The 26,987-nt window shown below is 38.2% G+C and overlaps 1 protein-coding gene across 1 annotated transcript in view; it reads right to left on the bottom strand.

Moving 5' to 3' along the window:
- Nucleotides 1–26,987, bottom strand: part of ITGAV (integrin subunit alpha V) — a 92,526-nt gene that overhangs the window by 50,039 nt on the left and 15,500 nt on the right. The window contains exons 3-4 of the mRNA XM_043577244.1: nucleotides 5,369–5,460; nucleotides 2,855–2,969 (exon numbers count right to left, since the gene is read on the bottom strand). Coding sequence (XP_043433179.1) covers nucleotides 2,855–2,969; nucleotides 5,369–5,460 — 207 coding nt within the window. The remainder of the gene's footprint in view (nucleotides 1–2,854; nucleotides 2,970–5,368; nucleotides 5,461–26,987) is intronic.

The raw sequence follows: 26,987 nt of genomic DNA, 5'->3' as shown, positions 1-26,987 counted from the left end.
GTTAAATGATTTGTGGGTCAGGCACTTTTAGAACAGAAAGTCATCTGGCCTATTGTGTAAAGCCATTAGGTCACAGACAGTTATGAAAAGCCAAAAGCAAACATAATCAGGAACAAGGAAAATTTTTCACAGACAATGAAGTTTCATGTCCAGCGTGCCCACACAGGTCATGTTGAAAACAAAAGCAAACAAACAACAACCCCCCAAAAACTACCACTACCAAAACAAGCAAAGTTATCAAGAAGTTAGCAACTTAGCCCTTCAAAACTGGCACCCCCATGCAAAATCAATCATTGGTTGAACAATCTATGGAAGCATGAAGAAGATACAAAATACAAAAACTCTATCTCTGAAGTCTTTTAACCTTTGCTGACAAAATGCTAGAATAACCCAGGTTCTCAGATTCCCACTCCTGAGCATTTCTTCACCTCTGGTCAAGTTGCTCTTCGTAATTTGGGTCTGTACATAGCTTCATATTTCAAAGTTTGAGCCAGAAAACATGTACAGTGATCAATGGATACTGAAAGCTAGATTTATTAGGATGAAAGGCACTCACTTTGATGTTTTGAGGTTATTCTTTTGCTTTTTCTAAGATTTTAGGTTTTATTATTTGATTAATGATCAGCAAACTTTCTGTGAAGGACCATATGGCAAATATTTCAGACTTAGGGGCCAGCCAGTCTCTGTGGCAACTATTTAACTCTCCCTTTATAAACAACATGTAAACAAATGGGTGTGGCTGCTTTCCAATAAAATTTTATTTACAAAAAGAGGCTCACAAGCCAGTTTGCTGACCTGATTTGGATGTTAAATAATTTAGAAAATAAGGGTTAAAATGAGTTTATAATTTTTGTGCCTATATTTACAATTTCTGTGCCTAAACCAAATAAGCAAAAGCATTATGTAACAGATACATCATGCAAATACTGCCTTCATCCTTTAAATACATGTTGAGAAAAAAAAAATGGTCATTACAGAAAAGGCAAAATGAAAAAAACAACACTAGCCTAATCTAACAGTATATCCACATGAATGGATCATTTCTAGAATGCTTGCTTTCAGAAGGGTACCAAGTATTTCACACACCCAGAATTATCCAAACCTGTATTCGTGAGAGCACAATGTATTCTTTAAGGAAAAGCTGTGGTTAACACTGAGGCAATTGAAATGGAAAACATATTCCATTGTTAGTATTTACAAGGGAAGGGCTCCTTTGGAATAAGACAGAACTGGGTTCAAGTCCTCATTAGATCACTCACTACTAAAAGATGTAGGAAAAAATTACTTCCAACAATCTGAATCTCAGTTCCCACATCTATCATATGAGAATAGTGTGATTTTTACCTTTATGTCCATCACATAAATGGTAAGTTACAAACCTGGCGGGCAAGAGTTAGCTCATTCCTCATAGCTATCAAATTGCCTTCTCACAATAGCAACATTTTTGCAATACAGAAATTGCAAACACAAATTGAATCCTCACATTTTCCACATACCAAAAAGACGACAGGACTCTAACCCAAACAGCAACATAAAGGTGGTGATACAGATAGCATCAAACACGGAGTAGAAAGCTGCCAGCCTCCTCTGTCCTGTGATGCGGTGTGCTTTCTGACCAATCCAAATAAACAATGCACTTCTAGGGAGGTATCATTCTTTTGATGTTTACTTCTCACAACATGCAGGGTCAAGTCGGTGGGTGAAGAAATAAGCGTTAATAAAACCGTCTGCAGCTTCTTGGAAGTTCAACTGCTTAAAATTTTAAGGACTGAACAGTTCCTTTGGCCTGGTGTCCCAAGTCACCTAACACGGATGAAAAGAATCTAGCGGTTAACAGTCTTACATGTTCTACTTCTGTTCCTGATTCTCTCTACTAAACTATCTGGTGACCAATGGAACATAAAAAAAGAAACGGCCTAAAAAGTGCTCTGGATATAAATACCATAAGGCACTTCAGTAAGCTATTTTTACATTTCTTGTATAAAGAGGATCTGGAGTGGTGGCCACTGAACAAAGATGGGAAGGCAAAAGAACTGGAATCTCCTTTGGAAAAGCACGATCAAAATTGTAAGGACTCAAAATCACCTTTAGTCACCACATGAATTTCATTTGAAATTTCAAATAGTGTTAGACAACAAAGTGAGATCTTTTGGATCATCAAAAGAAGAGTAAGGTTGATAACAGACTGACAAAGAAACTGACTTAAGAGGAGTGCCTGGCTGGCTCGGTTGGTGGAGTGTGTGACTCTTGATTTCAAGGCTGTGAGTTCAAGCCTCATGTTGGGTGTGGAGATTACTTAAAAATAAAATCTTAAAACAAAATTTGTTTAATTAAAAGGAGGCAAATTCAGACTCAGAGTCCTGAGCTCAATGTTTTACCTTCCTATATAAACTCTGGCTCTTTAAGACATATATATCTCTTAAAGACATACATATATTATACATACATTATAATATATTATATTATACATATATTATATTATATTATACATTATAATATATTATAATATAATATATATATATTATACATATATTATACATACATTATTAATATAAAGCTCTAGTTCTTAAACTCTGGTATCCATCAAATCGCCTTGAGGAGTTTTCCTAAAAATGCGGGTACACAGGCCTGAGGTAGACCTACTGCATCAGCTTCTTTTGTTTTAGGAAGTCCCACATCTGTGTTAGAGAAGGTCAATGGAACATCTTTTGACTAACACAACATGTCTACAATTTCTAGACACAAACGCGCGCATACACACGCGCACACACACACACACACACACACACACACACTTTTAACAAATTAGGCTTCCCAACCCTCATTTAAAAGTTGGTACACTTCTTATACATACTTGATCTGCATGGAGCATACTCTACAGTCTTTGCTCCATCCTGAAGAAAGCATGTTCCAACTGGCTCTCTCTCCTGTTTCATTTCAGTCCTCCAGTGGTACAGTGGGGCACAGGCCTGAAATCAAAGGTGGTGGTCCACAACATAAAAATTCCCTGAAAAGATTAGTGTTTCAGACAATCTACACTACCCCAGAATTGAACAACACTTTCTAAGCATTAATAGAAAGTAACCACACCTATCCTATACTATGAATTCCAGATCACAACAGTGATAAGTACCTTTTTCACATATTTCATTTTAATAATGGCAAAATTATTTCATGTAGCACTTTTTTTGATCAGCACTAAGCTGATCGAATCAACATTGTAACTAAATAACATTCTTACACACGTGGACTACACCCTAAATTATAAAGCAAATAATTTATTATTAAGAAAAAAGTAAAAGACTTTGCAGTGCTCATTTGATCTACTTTCCAAATAAATTGTGACCCTTCTGTTTTCAGAGTTATGGATTTTAACGCCATGCATGAGCAGTAGAATAATGCATGCTTTAATAACGTAGTAATCTACCAAAATGTAACAGTTTAACTTGCTGGCAAAAAAGTTCAATGAACTTTCTGTAATACTTTTTGAAGCAAAACATTAACACAAATGCTGCAGACTTCAACAGTGGGTTACTCTATATTTACCCTGAAAAAAGTGAAAGGAGATGATTGTTGCTACTTCTCTATATGTACTTGATGTTTCGTGTATAAGGACTATTTGCACCTGCTTACTTCTGCTTCTTTGCTTTGTGCCTAGAATGACCCACTCTCAACCCCATCCTTGACCTCCAATTAGACACATCCTGTAGAGTTCCTGTGAAATTTCAGCTCCTAAACAAATTCTTCCCTAATGCCCCACCATCATATTTAAAAAAAAACAGCAATAAATACTATGCAGGTAATTACAACAGGGAAGGGCTTTCTGGGGAAAAGAAATGAAAGCTGAAGTCAGAATGACAAGGAGCTAGCCAAGTGAAAATCAACAAGGTGAGCATAAAACAGGGACAGGGAACAAACACACTAAGGTACTAACTGCAGTGACCTGGCACATGGAAGGGATGAAGATTAGTGTGGCTAAAGCCTGCAAGACGGAGTGAGATGATGCCAAAGAGACAAGAGCCAGTGACCTGGTTGTGGGGATGCTTATAAGCCAGGATAAGCGGGGATTTGAACTCTATGAGTGATGGAAAACCACCTGACGGTTTTAATTAAGAAGATGAAATGCTCTGGTTCACTCTGGGCCTCCTCTGGAAAAAGGATTGCAGAGGAGGAACTGCAGAGGATGGACTGCAGGAGAGGAAGAAGAGGAGATGCGCCACTGCAGGAACCCACAGAGGTTACAATAGTGGCTGGGTACAGGGTGTAAACAGTGCAGGTGATGATTTCTAGATGGATGTGGGATACATTCTGGAGGCAGAATTGATAGGGCTTGCTGGTGGAGGGGATAGAGAGTCATGGCTGTAAACAGGCTGGGGAAGTTTTACATGGAGAGCATTATCTTTGTGTTTTTTCCTTTCTGATGAAGGATAACAAGAGTTCTATTTTGGCTATGTTCATTTTGAGCAACACAGGAGATATCCAAATGGAAATGCCATATAGCTAGTTCAGAAACACTCTGAAAATCCAGGGAGAATTAAGAAATAGAGATATAGCTTTAGGGATTATGACATATAGACTGTATGTATATGGGACAGGATAGGAACAGCCAGGTAAAAGGTGTAGTTAGAGAAGATGGTGGCCCAGAACCCAGCCTAGGACACTCAACACTTAGAAACTGAGCAGAAGAGGAGCTGCTCAAAAAGACAGTGAGGATCAGGCAGGGAGATGGGAGAAAACCAAGAAAGTACAGTGCTCCAGAAGCCAAGGGAAGAAAAGCAGTTCAAAAAGAATGGGCTAACTGACCTTGTTGAGTGGTGCTGAGTGGCAAGAAACATTCAACAAGTACCAGTGATTTCAGTGACCTGAAAGCCAAGGGTGACTTTAGCCATGCCTACCTGAGTTTGACTGTGGTTGGGAAAAGAACAGGCAGTGAAGAAGTAGAGGGGATAACTGAAGAAAACACTGAAAAAGTTTCTGAAAAGAGGAGCAAGGAATGTGGCACAGCAGGGGAAAGAGGCAAAGGGAAGGCTGCTGTGTTTTTAAAAAGAGGCATTAGTGCGTGTGATTAATCACAGGCACACTCATCCTGAACCCGGCTGGACAGAAACACCCTGAGGGGAAGGATCAACAAGAGTGGAGAAGGTAACAAGGCAGGAATGAAGGTGGAAAGTATCAGAAAGCAAGTCTGTGAAGGGCAGGACACAGAAGATCTTTGATAGGACGGCCTTTGATCAGGGCTATCTTATCTCGTCTTGTCCTGTACTCCTGAGCGCACTGAGTTTTACTACTAGCTTTCAAGCAGAAACTTTTCTGTGTTTCCACATAAATTGACAAAACTCACCTACAAGTAAATATCCAAAAGACTTACCAAAATTTTGTCTTGTTTTGATCTCACAGATGCTCCAAACCACTGGTGGGACTTAAACTCCAATGGATCATCCTTGGCATAATCTCTGTTGCCTAAGAAAAAAATATATTCTTAGTATAACAGAGTTTATTTCAATCCAGACACACAAAGAGTATGCCTTTGATTAACCAAATTTGATTAATCAAATGCCACATTAGCTATTTATCTCGTGTACTTGATGAATATCAGGAACTTTCAACTAACCAAAGAAATAAAATACAGGATGACTAGAAGTGTCCCAGGGTTGTTATCAACCCCCATTAACTGTAATGCAGATGTGAAAAGGTAATACTAAGTAAAGTTTCCCAGTGGCTAAATTATAAGATAACTATTAAACACTTATAATTACCTACTGTGCTCCTGAAAGTTCTATGATATAAATATATTTATGAAAACAAAAGGCCTTTGTAAAACACGAGTAGTAAAGACTGAAGTAAAAGACAAAGATAGCGCAAGTGGCATTATAACACAGGAGTTAGAATCTAGGAGACACGATCTGGCTGGTGGGAAAAAGAATCAGATTTGGTACACTACATGGAAATATTTATTTTCAGTTTACATTTTCGAGAAAATTATTCCCAATGTACTAGCCACTCATGTAAAGTACTGCAAATTAAAAAGAAAGAAAGAAAGAAAGAAAGAAAGAAAGAAAGAAAGAAAGAAAAGAGAAAAGAAAAGAGAAGAAAAGAGAAGAAAAGAAAAGAAAAGAAAAGAAAAGAAAAGAAAAGAAAAGAAAAGAAAAGAAAAGAAAAGAAAAATCCTTCCATGAGGGGTGCCTGGGTAGCTCAGTCAGTTAAAACGTCTGACTCTTGATTTTGGCTCAGGTCATGATCTCACTGTCCACAACATTGAGTCCCACATCCAGCTCCATGCTGACAGCACAGAGCCTGCTTGGGATTCTCTCTCTACCTCTCTCTCTGCCTCTCCCTGCTCACACTCTCTTTCACATGCACATCTCTCTCTCTCTCTCTCTCTCTCTCTCTCTCTCTTTCTCTCTCTCTCTCGGTCTCTCTCTCAAAAATAAATAAACATTAAAAAAAAAAAATCCTTTCCATGGAAAAGCTCTTAAATTGATCAAGGAAAGAATTATGGAAACATATCCATAAAGCATTTGGGGAAGGAGAGATTGTTTTTCTTGAGAGACTAAAGTCTAGTATGTTCCTCTTAAAATCTATTTATAATAATCATTCTTTACAAACATATATTTCAAGAACTATACTGGACAAAATATAGCAGACAAGGATCAATTTTAAGACTGCCAGCCAATATGTAAATAGTCATCACAAGGTTCATGTTAAATCTATTTCCTAAATCTCACTCATCTAAGGTAGTACTTATGGTTATTCAGTTCCATTCTGAAGACTTAAGACCAACTGAAGATTGAGTTGAGATTAATTGAGAATTTCAATAATTCTAGATGTAATACAGACAAGGTAAAGGATATAATACTGTTCACTATACTATTCTTCTTTTTCATTATTTTAAAAAAGTTTTCTTTAACGTATGAATCTCCAAAGGCCTCTTTCTGTACTCTTAATACAGCTGATTTTTGTCAGTGGTCACAAAAACACATTTTTATAAGTAGGGGGAAGGAGAAATGGAACTTAGCCAGTATACGCCCTTCACCATGAAAACCAAAGTTTCCCAACAGTATGGTTGGCTTGCCTCTGAAGCCTGTGTTCACCAAGCCATCATCACTGGGAACACTACATGTCAGTGACACACAGGTCACTAATCAGTCCATGGACTCACTTACATTTCCCATCCTCCCACAGTTACGTTAATGCCACGTAACTAGTTCTTGCCACGAAGCTAAGAGCAAAAGTGGCAGATGTTGCTTCCTGTTCAAGTAAAAGTGGATATGAGCTCACTAATCACTAAGCAAATGCAAATCAAAACCACAATAAGATATCATCTCACACCAGTTAGGATGGCAATCATCCAAACAAAACAAAACAAAACCCCTAAGATAACAAGTGTTGGTAAGGATGTGGAGAAAAGGGAATCCCTGTACACTGTGGGTAGAAATGTAATTGACACAGCCATTAAATAGTATGGAGGTTACTCAAGAAATTAAATGTGGAACCACTGCATGACCCAGGAATCCAACTTCTGGGTATATATCCAAAGGAATGAAATTATTATCCTCTAAGGGGTATCTGCACTCCCATGTTCACTGCAGCATTACTCATAATAGTCAAGACATGAAAGCAACCTAAATATCTACTGAAAGATGAATAAAAAAGAAAATGTGGCATATTCATACAATAGATTATTCAGCCATAAAGAAGAAGATTATTCAGCCATAAAAGATCCTGCCAGTTGAGACAACATGGATGGATCTAGAGACTTAGGCTAAGTAAAATAAGTTAAGACACAGAAAGACAAATACTTCATTATATCACTTATCTGTGCAATCCAAAATAATCAACTCATTAAAAAACAAAACAAAAAAAATAGATATGAATACTCTGTGTTTTCTCTCTCTCATCCGTAAGTCTGTAATAGATGATGGAATCACATGATACAAAAAGCTTCAGCCAAAGGTTTTAAAATGTAAGAACAGCCAAATTCCCCATACTCAATGATGACATGAGCAAGAAATAGTCTTCTTTTTAAGTGAGTGAGATGTGGGATTTTGTTTATAAAGCATGTTGTTACTGAAGTATATAGCCTAGCACAGCTTGAGTAATATACATTCTGCTATTTCCAAAAGGGCCTGACCAAAAACTACAAAGAAGCTTAGCCTCTAGGCAGACTGGGTTCACCTGATAATTTTTCAAGGATTTAAACCATAAAATGTATGGTTACAAGTTACTTAATATAAACTTTTTATTCCACTGCAAGCTACCTGTTCTCTTACTGTGCTGCAGACTCTATTCTATTCCTTTCTACAAAGGAAATGAAGTCATTTTCCTCCTTATATTAATGAGGCAAGAGAAATACACTACAACTGTGAAAGAAACAGCTGGTGCTCAGAAAGATTCACTTCCACTCACTGTCCCTTGAGACCACAGATAAACTCAGGTAATCTTAGCCTAAGGGAATTGAGTTTATGAGCTAATAATGCATGTGAACTGAAAAGTGCAACATTCTCAGAACTGCTACTTCCTGCTTCTGTTTTCAGGTAAGACAAAGCCTTTTCAGCAAGACCCTAAACTATGTCCAACTAGAACCAAAGCTTTTCTTTTTTTATATATTTTGTTAATGTTTATTTATTTTTGAGAGAGAGAGAGAGAGAGAGAGAGAGAGAGCGAGCACTTGAGCAGGGGAGAGGCAGAGAGAGAAGAAGACACAGAATCCAAAGCAGGCTCCAGGCTCTGAGCTGTCAGCACAGAGCCAGACACAGGGCTCAAACCCATGAAGTGGGAGATCATGACCTGAGCTAAAGCTGGATGCTTAACCAACTGAGCTACGCAGGCACCCCACAAAGCTTTCCTTTATTAGAGGAAATCTTAGGCTGTACCACATCAGAAAGATTCAAATGAAGGCTCCATATAATTTCTCATAATCTTTAAAACTGACATTTACAAAAACAAAATGATGCAGAACCAAAATCATGATATTCTTAATGCAATTTTTCCTGCCTACAAGACCTAATACAGATTCCTCAAAAATGTCAATGTCATAAAAGACAAAATAGTAGGGAAGATTCAATACTAAAAGAGAACAATGAGGGGCTAATTGCTAAATTAACATGATGAACCCTCCAGAAAATGGTGTGTAATATATATATTGATTAGTTAGTTGGTAATCATGATCCTGAGATCAAGACCTATGCTGAGATCAAGAACCAGATGCTTAATCAACTGAACCATCCAGGGACCCCTAAGATGTATTTATTTTTTATGTAAGAGTTCCCTTCCCCTCAGCCCCCAGTCTCTTGAACAAGTCACATTCATTCCCATTTACAAGCCTTTGTTACCATGGCCCCCTAAACTTAAAAACTTTTATTCCTTTCACTATTGATTCAAACCCTTCAGTTGTGGGGCTCCTGCGTGGCTCAGTGGTTGAGCGTCGTCCAACTTCAGTTTAGGTCATGATCTCACAGTTCGTGAGTTCAAGCCCTGTATCAGGCTCTGTGCTGACAGCTCCGAGCCTGGAACCTGCTTTGGATTCTGTGTCTCCCTCTCTCTCTGCCCCCCACCCTGCTAGTAGTGCTCTGTCTCTCTGTCAAACACAAATAAACATTAAAAATTAAAAATTTTAAATTAAAAAAAAAAAAAACCTTCAGTTGTAGCTGTCCATTCATGATGCTAAGGCATGATGAAACAGGGAGTCTGACCCTAAGGAAATATCTAACAAGGAGACAATCATAGGAACAAGCCCTTAAAGTAGAACAATGGCAGAGGAATGTGTGAAATGTTATGGGAAGAGGGTGGCAGAGTACAAGGAAGAGAAAGCTTTCTGGGCCAAGGGAAAATCTTGTGGCCAGAGATTCAAGAGTGGATATACTTGGATTTTTTACAAAACTGTGCGTTGTTGGCTATGACCAGAAAGAAGGGTCAGGAGGGGAGTGGCTGTGAAGAGCTTTGCTGCCGTGCTAAGAACGGGCTGCATGGGGTTTTTGAACTGCCCTCTATGCCCAGCAATTGTTCTTTAACTGTATTCCTGAAGGCTGAAGAGAAGTTTCCTCTTTATATAGTATTATCCAGTTTTCCATTGAAAAACTGTCACCATGATTCCTTTTTTTCTGAAGAAATAGACTCTTCTCCAAATCTGCATGTGGTAGCAACATGGTAGGATACTGCTCTGCGCTAACACCATGTGCTTCTCATTCGCTACCACGTTTTATTTCTTATTTTAAACCATCAAAAACATTCACTGCTATAATGATTAGGATACCTGCCTTTGCAGATAAACAGGTTTAGCTTAAGCTAGAAAAGGTCATGAAACAGAATTACAAATTTTACAATTCTCTGTTTTATTTTCATCATCACACATTGTGGAGCACAAAAATCCATAGCTCTCTCCATTTGGCAAGCTATGTCCCCCAATAGTTTTTAATGAGAGTGAAGGACCACCAATCAAATGTGAAAAAAACATCAGGCAATGCGGCTTTTTTTGATAACACAAAATGCATTTGAAACACCTGGAGCTTGGGGCGCCTGGGTGGCACAGTCGGTTAAGTGTCCGACTTCAGCCAGGTCACGATCTCGCGGTCCGGGAGTTCGAGCCCCGCGTCAGGCTCTGGGCTGATGGCTCAGAGCCTGGAGCCTGTTTCCGATTCTGTGTCTCCCTCTCTCTCTGCCCCTCCCCCGTTCATGCTCTGTCTCTCTCTGTCCCAAAAATAAATAAACGTTGAAAAAAAAAATTTAAAAAAAGAAACACCTGGAGCTTTACTAAACTTTGGTACGGCCAAAAACCAAACAGCAATGTCTTAAGTAACATATGATTAAATGTGTTTTCAATTATATTACCAAACAAAAGGAGTAAAATATATTTGGTTATAATGCATTGGCATACATCAGCATCCAAAACTTAGGCAAGAGTCCTCAAGGAAACATGTATTACCCATTGCTTTAAGTGTCTTGAGTTTCAACAGGGTCACAACCTCAGATTACCCAATTTTTGAGAAGTTTCCTAAACAGGAAGTTTTCCTTTATCAATTTTAACTCTTTTCCCAGAGACCAAGTCTTAAAATGCTTGACTCAGGCAGAAGTTTTGCTCAGAGGAAGTGTGAACAAAGAAGGGGGTGAGGAGAAAAAAAAGAAAAGTGTGCTCTCTGAACTGACAAGGAGTTCATTCATAATCTGGCTAAAACTGGCAGCTATTCTGGGGCCTCAGTGAAGTAAACATTTTGAGTCACAGCCCTGAAGTCACCATTTCAAGTGATGCTGGAACATCACAGGCTGCTTGGCCCATGCCACCAACCTCGGAAGGGAAATTAGACCCAGACAACTACAGATACTGCAGTGATGAAAGAAATGTCTCCTCAGGCAACAGTCAAGAAAGCACAAAGATTTCTACCCATAGTTCTGTGAAATACCTTGGAAGACTAGCTTGCTCTCCCAAGTAAATCAAAGGGGAAAAGAGTGTCTCACACATAGTGAAAATGAGAAGAAACCACCCTGAATTAAATAAAGTGGCATGAAACTAACTCTCTATTAGTCACTTTCAAAAATACATAGGGGAAAATGTTGCAGAGAAACTTGACATTATTTAGCAAGTAAATCAGTAGAGGCTTGAAAATTTAATATCTTTTTTTGCCAGCTTTTAAATCTGTCAATGGCATTTTATCAGAGTCCCGTGATTGAAGACTTGAGGACAGAAGCATATTGAGCAGAGCAAACTTTAGACTCTGTCCCCTGATTAATGGTCAGCTCTTCTCATTTCCTCTCATTCCCTCAGGGTGTTTCAGAAGACACTAACATTCAGCTTGCTCTAGAGGGGATGCTTTTTTAAGACAAAGTTACCTTATCACCCTAGAGTCAATTCTGTTTGTTTTTTGTTTCTTCCTTTCACACCTAAAGAATACCCTTTGGAGCAACAAGGGTATTTCATCTTTCGTGAAAAGGCCAAAGTGAAAAAGAAAGCCAAAGCATAAGAAAAGCAAGGCAATAAACCTCTATTTGGAAGTTACTTCTGTTTTTAATCATTTGGTTCCTATTTATAATTATAGGACTCTATGAATAATGAAATTATTTAGGTCCCTCAGAGAGCTTATTCTTTGCTCAAGAAAGTAACTATGAACACAATGTAACACATAGCATCATGGTGCCTATAGTTAATAATACTGTAGTGTACAGAAGTGCTAATCCATAGGGGCACATGTACCCCAATATTTATAGCAGCACTATCAACAATAGCCAAATTATGGAAAGAGCCAAACTGTCCATCAACTGATGAATACATAAAGAAGATGTGGTTTATATATACAATGGAATACTACTTGGCAATGAGAAAGAATGAGATCTGGCCATTTGCGGCAACGTGGATGGAAATGGAGGGTATTATGCTAAGTGAAATAAGTCAGCAGAGAAACACAGATATCATATGTTTTCACTCATATGTGGATCTTGAGAAACTTAACAGAAGACCATGGAGGAAGGGAAGGGGAAAAAAATAGTTTTAAACAGAGACAGAGGGAGGCAAAACCGTTAACAGACTCCTAAATACAGAGAACAAACTGAGGGTTGATGAGGGGCGGGGAGAGAGGAAAATGGGTGATGGGCACTGAGGAGGGCACTTGCTGGGATGAGCACTGGGTGTTGTATGTAAGGGGCAAATCATGGGAATCTACTCTAAAGCTAGGAGCACACTGTATACACGGCATGTTAGCTAACTTACATTAAAATAATAAATAAATAAATAAATAAATAAATAAATAAATAAATAAAATAAAAATAAAATAATACTGTATTGTGTATTTTATTTTTTTTTTAATTTTTTTTAATGTTTATTTATTTTTGAGACAGAGAGAGACAGAGCATGAACGAGGGAGGGTCAGAGAGAGAGGGAGACACAGAATCTGAAATAGGCTCCAGGCTCTGAGCGGTCAGCACAGAGCCTGACACAGGGCTCGAACTCACGGACCATGAGATCATGACCTGAGCCAAAGTCGGACGCTTAACCGACTGAGCCACCCAGGCGCCCCTGTATTGTGTATTTTAAAGTTACTCAGAGAGTAGATCTTAAAAGCTCTCAGAATAAGAAAAAAAGGTTCTGTAACTATGTATGGTGACAGATGTTAATTAATCCTATTGCAGTGATCATTTTGCAATATATACATTATGTTGCATATATCATTATATTGTATACCTGAAACTAATATATCAATTATACTTCAATAAAAACAAAATGAAACAGTGCCACCTCACTGTCATCCTTTAATAAAATAGACAATTTACAGGCTTCTTTAAGCAGCTTTTTACCTCAACCATCACTTTTTGCTCAGTTGTACTTCATGCAACAAATTTGCCTCAAAGAAAACTCTGCCAATATTGTTTGCTTATTTATGTGAAAATCAACAGGCCGGAGGAATAAATCTCTTTGATCATTCATTTAAAGAAATAGATCATGTACCTCTTATGTATACATGCAAGGAATATAGCAGTAAATGAGACAGATGAGGTCCCTGCTTTCAAGGAGAGACATAATAAACAAATAATTATATAAGATACTTCCAGAAAGTCACAAATGCTATAAAAGAAATCTGAGAGAAAACAATGAAGAGGTGGTCAGACAGTGCTGGTATTTGTAACCTAATGCTATTATAAAATAATGTATTGTACTGATTTGGAACTGCAAATATTAAGATACAATTAACGTCTTTGAAATCTGAGTGTGTATTATAGCCAATGGTGACTTAAAATGAGCAGTGTGTTTTAATAATACATATAGCACCGTTTAACATCAATGGCACTATTACATTTATAGTCAACTGATTTTTTTAAAGGTGCCAAGAAAATTCAATGGCAAAGAAATAGTATTTTTCAACAAATGGTGCTGGGACAATGGATAGCCTTATATAGGCAAAAAGATTCATGAGGAACCCTATCTTAAACCTTACCAAAGCAAAACAAACACAAATAGATCACAGACTTAAAGTAAAAGCTAAACCTATAAAATGCTATAAGAAAACAGGAATAAACCTTCAAATTTACATAAGGCAAGATCTAGAAAACCAAAGTCCAAGAGATAAAAGGTTGATAAATTAGACTTAACAAAATTTTAAACTTTTGACCTTCAAAAAATATCATACAGAAAAATGAAAAGACAACCCACAGAATGAGAAAATATCAACAGAGCCTATTTTCTTTCTTTTTTTTTTTTAAATTTTTTTTCAACGTTTATTTATTTTTGGGACAGAGAGAGACAGAGCATGAACGGGGGAGGGGCAGAGAGAGAGGGAGACACAGAATCGGAAACGCGGTCCAGGCTCTGAGCCATCAGCCCAGAGCCTGACGCGGGGCTCGAACTCACCGACCGCGAGATCGTGACCTGGCTGAAGTCAGACGCTTAACCGACTGCGCCACCCAGGCGCCCCAACAAAGCCTATTTTCAAAAGGAGACTTGTATCCACAATGAACACTCATACACACACACACACACACACACACACACACACACACACACAAACCCCTTCTCCTTGCAACTAAAGGTTTTTTTTAAAACCCAGTTAAAAATAGACAAGGAACCCGAATAGATACTTCTCCAAAGGAGATAAACAGATGCCCAACAAGTACCTGAAAAGATGTTCTACATCATTAGCTGTCAGGTCAACACAAATCAAAATCACAATGAAATGCCACTTTCATACTCACTAGGATGGCTGGAATTAAAAAAAGATAAAATAACACGTCCATAAGGATGTGGAGAAACTGGAATCCTCACACACTGCTAGCAGGAATGTAAAATTGGTGTGGTCAATTTTTGAAATAGTTTGGCAGTTTCTTGAAAAGTTAAACACAGAGTTACTATATGATCTAACAATTCCACTCATACGTATTCATCCAAGAGAAACAAAAACATATGCCCAAAGATTCGTACGTGAATGTTCATAGCAGCATTGTTTACAGGAACCAAAAAGTAGAAACCACCCAAATGTGCATTTACTGGTGACAGGATGAACAAGGAAGGGATCAAGGAATGCTTCCGGGCAATAAAACAGGAAAGGAGCATTTACACATGTGGATGAACCGCCAGACACAAAAGACCACATAGTGTATCATTCTATTTATATGAAATATCCAGAGAAGGGATATATACAGACACAGAAAGTAGATTTGTGACTACTTAGGGTTAGGGGTGCCAATGGGAGAGTGGCTGATAATGAACATGAGGTGTTTCTTTTCAAGGTGAGATACATGCTCTGGAATTACATTATATCTGTAAAACTATATAGTAAAAGTCACTGAATTGTACACTTAAAAATGGTACACAGGTGAATTTTATGGTAAATTATAGCTCAATAAAGCTGTTTTAAAAAGCAATGACAGGGGCACCTGGGTGGCTCAGTTGGTTAAGCATCCGACTTTGGCTCAGGTCATGATCTCACAGTTTGTGAGTTCGAACCCTGCATCAGGCTCTGTGCTGACAGCTTAGAGCCTGGAGCCTGCTTTGAATTCTGTGTCTCCTTCTCTCTCTGCTCCTACCCATTCATGCTCTGTCTCTCTCTCTCTCTCCTTCAAAAATAAATAAAAACATTTAAAAAAAATTTTTTTTAAAAGCAAATGACAAACTTGTCAAGTGCAAAGACAGCTGCAACACTAAGCAAAAATGTATATATAATAAAGACCTCTTTTCAAAATGGACAGAAATAAATAGATGCATTAGTCGGGTTACAGATCAAGAATAAGAACAGGGGAGACTGGGTGGTTCAGTCAGTTGAGCTACAGACCTCGGCTTAGGTCATGATCTCATGGCTCGTGGATTTGAGCACCACATCGGGCTGTGCTGACAGCTCACAGCCTGGAGCCTGCTTTGGATTCTGTATCTCCTTCTCTTTGCTCTTCCCCGATTCATACTCTCTCTCTCACAAAAATTAAAAAAAAAAAAAAACATTAAAAAAATTATTTAAAAAAAGAGTAAGAACAGGGGCGCCTGGGTGGCGCAGTCGGTTAAGCGTCCGACTTCAGCCAGGTCACGATCTCGCGGTCCGTGAGTTCGAGCCCCGCGTCAGGCTCTGGGCTGATGGCTCGGAGCCTGGAGCCTGTTTCCGATTCTGTGTCTCCCTCTCTCTCTGCCCCTCCCCAGTTCATGCTCTGTCTCTCTCTGTCCCAAAAATAAATTAAAAAAAAAAAAAAAGTTGGAAAAAAGAGTAAGAACAGATAATACAAAAAAAATACAAAGAGCTAATAAACATGAGGAAAGACTTAACCTCACTAGAAATCAGAAATATAAATTAAAACAAATGTTTCATCTGTGGTACTAAGAAAGCGAAGGAACGTCTGGTTCAGGGATAGGTTGTATCATTTTTTTCCTACTTAGCAAATATGTATCAGAAGTATGTTAAAAAACACACTTCATTGGCTTCTAAGTCTCATTTCTAAAAATCCTAAATAAATAAAAACACGAACAAGCCTTAATAAGCATGTTTGCTTTGTTAACAATAGTTTTCAAAAACAGCAAAATGTCCAATAGGAGACTGACCAAATTATAACTTTATGTATTTGCGTACACACATACACACACACACACACACACACACACACACACAGTATATACATAGGCCCAAGATACATACACAAACATGCTATATACACACATACAAATATATCTCATGGACACTAGTTTCCAGGGCGGTTGGGATTTTTTTACCTCTTGATGTTTTCTTAATTATTCAATCAATGAATATGAATTATTTGTATGTTTCAAAGGTGACAAAAAAAGTAGTGTGGATATATATCCACTAATCTTCACATATAAAGCTTTAGTTATGAGCTTCTACATCCCCTCTTAATCGACTTTATGGTCACACTTTCATCTCCCACACATTAAAGCAGTTTTAGCTCACAAAATTCAAGGAAATTTAGTAAACTGAATAAACATTACTATTCTTATTCCTCTATTCTGTTTTAGAGTCAAACTATACAGCAGAATATTGCAAAATATAATTCATCAAAAAAAATAAAAATAAAAATTCTAGAAATTACTGAAGACCAAAATGGAGGTTAATGATTTGACTTAGTAACAAAATACAGTTTCTTTTTTTTTTTAATGCTTATTTATTTTTGAGAGAGAGAGAGAAAGAGACAGAGTGCGAGTGGAGGAGGGCAGAGAGAGAGGGAGAAACAGAATCCAAAGCAGGCTCCAGGCGTCAATCTGTCAGCACAGAGCCTGACACGGGGCTCGAACTCAAGAACTGCAAAATCATGACCTGAGTCAAAGTCAGGTGCTTAACCAACTGAGCTACCCAGGTGTCCCTACAGTTTCTTAATTTAAGAAATTCTGATAGATAATATGTAGCAGTTAGATATTAGTATTAATGGAAGGGTGATTTGCTTTATAAACTTCAAAATGTCTTTAAAAGTCTCTAGAAGCATAAACGTATTGACTCAAAACATGAGATAAAAATCCCTAACCTCAAAGTGTTTGGAGTTACAGACAACTGAAAAACTAATTATCTGTGAACATAAAAATAAGTTCTGAAATCACAATCTATGAACATGAGAAACTGTTACTAATTCTAACACAGAGGTGTCGAGAAACATCTTTTGCATAAAATTAAATGTAATTGTTTTCCAAAAGCAAACAAGAAGAGAGTCAAAAGTAGAGCCAGAAGAAAACATGATGAAGCTTGTTTCTCTGGGGTTGGTATTTATTTATTTACTGAGTTATGACTACCACAAGGAACAGAGAATCAAAATCTCCTTCCCCTTCCATGAGTAATTCTGATGGCTCTGCTGGAGCCAGCACAAAGAATACAGGCCCTTTGAAAACACCCATTGCTTTATCAATGCTGGTTTGTTTTTTCCTAGAGATGAGAAGGAATGATCCTGAAAGCATTTAACAGTTTTAAACACCAAGTCTTTACTGAAGATTAAAAAAAAAAAAAAAAAAAGTCAAGTTAAGTCTTAAAATAATGAGTCAGGTCAAAGCGAGCCAGGGAAAAGATGGATTTTAAGGGATCCTATGAATCTACTTTTGGTGAAACACTTAAAGTGTTACTAACTGCATGAGTATTAGTTGACTAGTAATAAAAGAATTAGATTAATTGATTTTTAGGTTGCCTCCCAGCTCTCCCGTTAATAGAATTCTGCACCAAGGGATGACAGGTTATACCAAGAGAAACAGTTTCATTCACGAAACACAAATTCCTGGGGGTGTCTGGCTGGCTCAGTGGGCACAGCATGCGACCCTTAATATTGGGGTCATAAGTTCAAGCCCCACGTTGGGCATAGAGCCTACTTCGAAAAAAAAAAATTCCTTAAATTTATTTTGTATTAACAAGGGTAGGGACTCTATTTTTCTTTGTGTTTTTAACTTCCTAATCTGTAGTCCTGTCACAACTGTAGAAAGACCTAGATGCAACACTGAAAGAAAATGTACAAAGTCAAACTTAAGCTGTTTTTGAGACGGCCTGATTATTTTTATTGCAATGAATGCAAAATTGAATGGCACAGAGGCCAGAGAGCAGCTGAAAGTTTTCTATTTGCTATTAAATACAAAGTGTAGTATAACATCTAGAAAATATTCCACAGCGTTTTCTTTACCAGAGAACCAGCAAGGCCAGTTTGTGGGTTTGCCCACAGCCTGCAGCCAGGCCCTTCTGGGAATAAGTGCTGAGTGTTCCAGCAAACTGTTTTGGGTAGACAGGGGAGTAACCTGACTTGGGACCTTCTCTAGGACAGATACTGTTAGCGAGAGGTGACACTCATTCACTGAATTTGGAACACAAATGTAGAAGCTTCTCCTGTTTTTAAGAGACATGTTTAACAATCATTCAGGGAAGCCGTATTTCTAAACGGAGACTTTGGCCAGGTTTTCCTCTGTCAGTGCTGATCATCAGTGCAATCTTTTCGGAAAAGACTCATCACTGAGGAAACGGGGCAGTAGTCAGTCTGTTCATAACATCCGCTTCACAGAAAAGGAAAGCAAGAAGAGGATTTTCCCAAATGTCACCATAACAGGTTAAAATGCAAACCCAGATATAACCCACTTAAGAATATCTACAATTATCTTTATTTCTTTCATTTTCCATAATTACTCACTTCCCCACAACTGTTGTCTGGGCACGATATAAACAACCTTTTCTTTACTTGTATACCTCTTCTTTCTTTAAAATACCTTCAGGCATCTCATTTGCTCTCCATGACAACCCTTAGGCGTAGGTATTACCCCTGGCAAACTTAAGTCACTTGCCCAAGGTCATATCTAATGAGTGTCAGAGCCAGACCCTGGGCTTACCTCTTCTAAGTCAAATTTGCATTCCTTATACCCACAGAGCCAACGCAAAAAAGGATAAGAGGGAAAGAGACCTACTTATGTAAGCATGCCCCTTGCCCCAAAGTAGCTTGCAGTGTAACCAGTATCAAATAACAAAATATATAAAAGGACACTGTGGTAACAGAATAATGCTCTCATGCCCAAAGATGTCCCTGTCCTAATCCCCAGAACTTTACATGTGAATGTGTCCCTGCATGGCAAAAGGGACTTTGCAGATGTGATTAAATTAAGGAACTCGGAAGTGGAAGATTACCCTGGATTATTTTAGCAGGCCCAGTGTAATCACAAGAGGAGGCAGAAGAGTCAGTGTCAGATGATGTAGCCTGAGAAAGACGAGATTAGCCACTGCTGGCATTTACAATGGAGGAAGGAACCACAAACCAAGGATGCAGGAGGCCTCTAGAAGCTAGAAAGGTACCAAAACAGATTCTTCCCTAGAGCCTCTAGAAGGAACGCAGCACTGATAAAAACACTGATTTAACGCAAATCCCATTTGGACATCTGACCTCCAGAACTAAAGATAATAAAATTGTGCTATTTTAAGCCACCAAGTTTAATGTAAATTGTTACAACAACAAGAAATTAATTCAGGCATGAAGACAAAATGGAGAAAACAGACCACATCTATCCTGCTACACGAATATTCTTGATGTTGTTTTGCATCTCAATATAATATATTTTAGAATATTTTTACTTCTAAAATATATTAAAGTATACGTTAATTTTTTCGTAAGTCTTAGTTTTCCACATGGCTATTCAGATAAATTAACTGTGTTTTCTACGTTATCAGTCATCTTCATACCCTAAATGACCTTTTGTTTCATTAATTCCACAATGGTTCAAAGTTCATACTATTCTGTCAAATAGGGAAAAATCAGTTTCAGCCATTATGCAGACCTTGGTTAAAACCTACTTACGATGTGCAGTCACTAGATCAAAGGGTTTAAAAAATTCAAGAGGGCAGGGCGCCTGGGCGGCTTAGTGGGTCAATTGAGCATCTGACTCTTGATTTTAGCTCAGACCCAGAGTTGGGGGATGGAGCCCCACATTGATCTTAAACCCTGCTTAAGATTCGCTCTCTCTCTCCCTCTACCACTCTCCCCCGCTTGTGTTCTGTCTCAAAAAAACAAACAAAAAAAATAGTTTAAAAAAATCCAATTGTACTATTTCAATCACTACACAAGTATGTAAAATATTTGAAAGACACTAGGCTTTCCCTTTTACATTCTAGCTTTGGCTCCGTTTACATATAAAGTCAAGAAAACCAGTAGGAAAAAGAAAAATAAAAAGTCACACAAAAAAATACAACTAGAAATGAAATAAAGGTTATGTTTAAAGTTAACAACAACAACAAAAAGATGAGAAGCACAAGTCAATAGCTTGAAAGAAAGTCCTCAACAATATATGTGAGAGCAAAACTTCACAAATCTAAGAAATAAGAAATTTTAGACTGAGGTTTCCTTTTGTTCCTGCAGGCTCTGTAATACATAAATATCATTCAAAAATCAATTAAGCTTGCCACCTTGCACTGAATTTTCTACTAAATTAAACTTTTAATCACAGAACCCTCCATTTTCCCTTATTGTTTGAAAGGCATATGTATAATATTTTGAAGATATTCAGGGCAATATTCATTATTTCATATAACATAAAATTCTACTGAAAATAATGACTAGTAAAATTACTGAAAGTGTTATTTTCTAGGTAACGTTCATGTCAAGTGTACTTAGTTGGGCAAGGAACCAAGGTCTACCCACTGAGATCTAGATCTTTTCATTTTTAATACAGTGTTCTACGTGTGTTAGGCTTTACAGTCAATGGATTTGGGTTGACTGCTAGGGTACTTTTTTAAAGTTTTTGTATTTATTTTGAGAGAGAGAGGGAGCGAGGGGGAGGGACAGACAGCATGGGAGAGAGAGAATCCCAAGCACGCTCCACACAGTCACAGTACGGAGCCCAATGCAGTGCTTGAACTCAAGAACCATGAGATCATGACCTGAACCAAAATCAGATGTTTAACTGACTGAGACACCCAGGTGCCCCCAGAGTGCCTTCATTTAGATGTCTCCTCAGCTAACTTCCACTTTCATTTCTCATCATGCCCTCAATGCCCTCACACTACACATAGAAACTTTATACTCACATACAGATTCCACGTATGTGGGTCACACAGAATTACTCTTCATTCATAAACATCTTTTACTAATCCATGCACATACTGTTTCCTCTACTTGGAACCCTCTTCTATATGTAGTGAATTCCATTTCCTTTTTCATTAGCTAGATCCTATGTCACCAAGTGACCTGGGAAGCCTTCCTCAAAGGCACCAGGCAGAGTTTGATACTTCCCAGTTATGCCTTCTTTATTTCGGTATAAATGTATTTGTGTCTACCACTCAGAATTCAAATAAAATAAACGTAGATTGGTCTTCCAAAAATATTTTTGAAATCTTCCCTCCTCTCCACCTACCCAAAATCATGCCCTGGAGTAGGAAGGAAAGCACACTAAGCATATTTATCTTTTTGTTTAAGAGCTTCTTTAGTTTCTTTAAGTGCTATGCTGTCTTTAAGACAAAATCCAGACGTCCTTCCTTAGCTACTACTATGTGTCTTAATGTATGTGACCAGCTACAGTGAAATCACCTTCCAACAAATTTATACACTGTCTAAGCATCCAGTTACATCTTTGGTAAACACTGAAAATAAAATTAGCCCGTAAGTTATTTATCACTCAGTAATAGATACACCATGTATTCTTTAATTTATTTATTTTTTAATTTACATCCAAGTTAGTTAGAATATAGTGCAACAGTGATTTTGGAAGTAGATTCCTTAATGCCCCTTACCCATTTAGCCCCTCCCCCTCCCACAACCCCTCCAACCACCCTCTGTTTGCTCTCCATATTTAAGAGTCTCTTAGATTTTTGTCCCCCTCCCTGTTTTTATATTATTTCTGCTTTCCTTCCCTTATATCCATCTGTTTTGTATCTTGAAGTCCTCATAGAAGTGAAGTCATATGATATTTGTCTTTCTCTGACTAATTTCACTTAGCATAATACCCTCTAGTTCCATCCATGTAGTTGCAAATGGCAAGATTTCATTCTTTTGATTGCCAAGTAATATGTACACACACACACACACACACACACACACACACACACACATATATGTACCACATCTTCTTTATCCATTCATCCATTGATGGACATTTGGGCTCTTTCCATACTTTGGCTATTGTTGATAGTGCTGCTACAAACATTGGGGTGCATGTGCTCCTTCAAAACAGCATACTGGTATCCCTTAGATAAATACCTAGTAGTGCAATTGCTGGTTTGTAGGGTAGTTCTATTTTTAATTTTTTGAGGAACCTCCATACTGTTTTCCAGAGTGGCTGCACCAGTTTGCTTTCCCACCAGCAGTGCAAAAGAGATCCTCTTTCTCCACATCCTCGCCAACATCTGTTGTTGCCTGAGTTGTTACTGTTAGCCATTCTGACAGGTGTGAGATGGTACTGATTTGCATTTCCCTGATGATGAGTGATGTTGAACATTTTTTCATGTGTCAGTTGGCCATTTGGATGTCTTCTTTGGAGAAGTGTCTATTCACGTCTTTTGCCCATTTCTTCACTGGATGATTTGTTTTTTGGGTGTTGAGTTTTGTAAGTTCTTTATAGATTTTGGATACTAACCTTTTATCTGATATGTCATTTACAAGTATCTTCTCCCATTCTGTCAGTTGCCTTTTAGTTTTGCTGATTGTTTCCTTCACTGTGTAGAAGCTTTTCATCTTGATGAGATCCCAATAGTTCATTTTTGCTTTTGTTTCCTTGCCTCCGAAGACGTGTTGAGTAAGAAGTTGCTGTGGCCAACGTCAAAGAGGTTTCTGCCTGCTTTCTCCTCAAGGATTTTCATGGCTTCCTGCCTCATGTTTAGGTCTTTCATCCATTTTGAGTTTATTTTTGTGAAGATACACTATTTATTCTTAAACGATGTTTTCTTTCTATTACCTTATTTTCCAACCAAAAAGAAAAAAAGGCACCCTCTTGCTTCTATACTTTTTCTTCTTTTGAAGGACGCTAAGTTTTGTTTCCTGACACAAGCTTATAATCTATCTTTTCTTAGTTGTGTGAGAGAAGCCAGGCTTTTCCTGACTTTCACAGGCAGGAGACATAGACTCAGGCCTTCAGATACTATCACAAAAGCTTTGAATCTCTAGCAAGTGATGCACAGAGACAGGGATGTGTAAGAAATTATTCTCCTGCTGCTGTTCCATGCTCAGCAACAGTGATTCCAGCAGCAGTAAAACACAGGACCAATGGTTCCTCTGCTAGCTTCTGTGGCCCATTTTTTAGAAAACTAGTGAGTTATCAATATCCTTCTAATAACTTCCTGTTCAGCTAAATTTAGCCAAAGTCAATTTTTATTGCTTTTCACAAAGAACCCAAACCTATATGCAAAATACACACACATGCATTCTACCATATATACCTGTATCTATATACCCTACCTCTCCATACACTACTAGCATACAATGGTGAGCAGAAATAAATTTGTTCCCTGCTTTTAAGAGCTTAGTCTAGCCAGGAAAACAAACACATCATAACATAACCAGGAAAAAAAATCAATGTAAATTTTAGCTCAATGAAGAATAAGAGCTTCAGTTAGGGCACTAAGACTGTCTGTATAGCAGAACCTCATGAAACAGAGGAGGAGGGAAATTGGTAAAGGCTGTTCACAATATACTATTTAACACCAAGCATTTCTAGATTTGCAAAAAGCACCCTATTGTGGAGCTGGCTGAGGTCTGTTCTTTTTACAGGAAGGGCTAAAAGCCACTATTGTTTTCTTAAACAGTCCATGAAACAAAGGAGCCTAAAATACTTCATGCAGTTAGTTACCAACGTCAAATGTTGTGGCAAAAATCATCAGGGAGCCTTCTCAAGGCTCAACTTAAGTTTCAGACTCACAAAACTGCCAAAGGCCACACACAGCACCAGTCTACTTAGAGGATATAGGACAGAAGCAGACGTCCCTCCCTGATCAGAGTGCTTACGTGACTTTCCCCGTGCAGTAGTGCATACATACGGATATTCAGAGCTCTTCTCTTCGCCTCACTAGGTAACAGCTCACACAGGAAGAAACAAGATATGGTGGGCAGAGAGGACCTACCCCAGCTTCAAAGTTTCATGCCCCAAAGGAATGGTACCTCTTATACTAACTTCACAGCCATTGCTTTCAGAATTCCCACAAAGGACATGCCGTTTATAAATCATTGTACTCAGGGAACCCTAGAGCTGCATACAGCATCCCTATCATGTATTTTCAGTCTATTTACAATTTCTCCCAGTCTAAATGCAGTTTACTGACCCAGGACCATTTTTAGCATAAGCAATGATATCTAGTCACTTAACCACTCAGGATCCAGTAAAGTAGAACAAAAAGACAAGATCAAATTGGCATGCAGATAGGAAAGGGTTTCAGTAACCATTTTCCAACAGCCAACTACTGATAACATTCAATGTCACTGTCCCTGTATGTATTAATTCAGTTAGGCTGCATTATGCTGTAATAACAAGCGTCCCTAAAATCCATTAGTTGAAAATAACAAAGAATTATTTTGTACATGTACATCATAGATTAGTAAAGCGTCTATGCTTCATGTCTTCCTCACTCAGCGACCAGGCTGATGGAGGCTCTATCATTTAAACTATCACTACTTACTATGGCATCTGGTAAGAGGAGAGGAAGAATAACTCCTAATCCTTCTATCCACAACTGATACACTTCTACTGATGTTTAATTGGCTAGAAAAAAAGTCACATGGGCATATTTAAATTCAAGGTTTTCCCAGTTTTAGAAACACGATACTGATGGACAGTCGTGATATCTACCACATCATATAAACCAGATATAATTTTAAAAAATGATTTTATGAATTTTATTTCCAAAATATTAGAATCAGCATGGAGCCCTTTTAAGCATTAAAGTCTCTTCTGCACCCAGAAACACAATAAAGTAGCAGATAAACTACCTAATTTAAATTCTTCATGATCACCCCAGCAATGTATTACAGAATGTAGAAAGGTAGGTAATTTTCCCAACTAACATTGGAAAAATGACAAAGCTGGACAAGCCTGTCTGACTCCAAGGCCTATTTCCTTTTCAAGACATCACAAGGTACAGCAAATATAAAGTCAGTGAAGAGAGAAGAGTCACAGGGCAAACTGTACCACAGCATCAAGAAGGTTAGGAACAATAAGGGGACATGAGAGTTCCAGTCAAAGAGCAGAGACTTTAAAATAAGGAAGGAATGGTCAGTAGAGCAAACTGTAAAAAGTCCAATAAGATGAGGGGTCCAAAGTGTCCACTGAAGTAGGTGGCTACTAACAATTTCAGTTAGAGCCACTGCTGAGTTGCCAGACTGAAGTGACTAAACATGGAAAGTGATGAAGTGGATTCAATTATCCTGGATGTGAAGAGACAGAGAAAGGAAAATGACTGAGAGGAGATAATGTTCGAGGGGAAGCTGTTTTGATTAGTTTTTCAGGTAGAAACAATTTAAACATGTTTGAAAGTCAGGGAAAGGAAAAGTCAGAGGAAGGGAAGGGAACAGAAGGGAGAAAAGAGAAGGAAAGAAAAGGAAATGAAAGAAAAGGAAAGGAAAAAAGAAAAAAATAAGGGCACCCGGGTGGCTAGGTTGGTTACGCATCTGATTCTTAGGCTCAGGTCATGATCTCACAGTTCAGGTTTATGAGATTAAGCCCTGCGTTGGGCTCTGTGTTGACAGCAAGGACCCTCCTTGGGATTCTCTCTCTCTCTCTCTCTCTCTCTCTCTCTCTCTCTCTCTGTCCCTCCCCAGCTCGTACTTTCTCCCTCATTCTCTCTCTCAAGTAAATATTAAAAAATAAAAAGAGAAAGAGAGAGAGAATGAAAGGAAAGGGGCAAATGCAGAGCAGGGACAGAGAGAAATGAAAGAACAGGCAGTGTCCATGAGAAAGCAGAGGGAGTAAGTGGTAACAATACAAAGCAGCTTGTATTTACTGAGCCACCACAATGTGCCAGTCCCTGTACTAAGCACATTACATGTCTGAACTCACACACACATTAACTCATTCAGCTGAACACATACCCAGGAGCAAGTCTGATGAGGACAATGCATCGGGCAGCTGGCAGTAACAGACAGTGCAAGTTAAATAGCTGTAAGTGCAGAACCAGGGTTTGAGCCCAGGTAGTTCGCCTCCACAAACCACACTAATATGCTCAGCTATTGTCTCCCTTGACATGCGACTGAGATGAGGGAAAGATAGACAGAAAAGCCACTACCTCCCTTGAGATGCTGAAAAAGATAAAAAAGATATTTGTGGTGCAGAGATGTTTATGTGTTTGGGCTTGGATGGAATGAGCTCCTCAGGAGAGGTGTAAGACAAGTTTGGGGGATGCTTAAACGTAAGCATTTCTTCCACAGTCAAGACACAGTCTGACAGTGTCTTTCTAGATACACGTTATTCTGACTAGCTTATTGCAATCTATATTACCGTCTTTTCTTAAAAAACAAAACAAAACAAAACAAAACCTATTTGGACAAAAATTCTAATTGTAAAAAATGAAGTTTTAATTTATATATTCCTTTTATGAGGGAAGTCTCAGAAGTTATACAACATGATTACAAATATATCTTCAGGAAAAAAGAGA

This window comes from Prionailurus bengalensis, chromosome C1 (assembly GCF_016509475.1).
Source record: "Prionailurus bengalensis isolate Pbe53 chromosome C1, Fcat_Pben_1.1_paternal_pri, whole genome shotgun sequence".
In the NCBI taxonomy this organism is placed as follows: domain Eukaryota; kingdom Metazoa; phylum Chordata; class Mammalia; order Carnivora; family Felidae; genus Prionailurus; species Prionailurus bengalensis.
The sequence above is the reverse complement of the archived record's forward strand: the minus strand, read 5'-3'. Positions and strand labels throughout refer to the sequence as shown.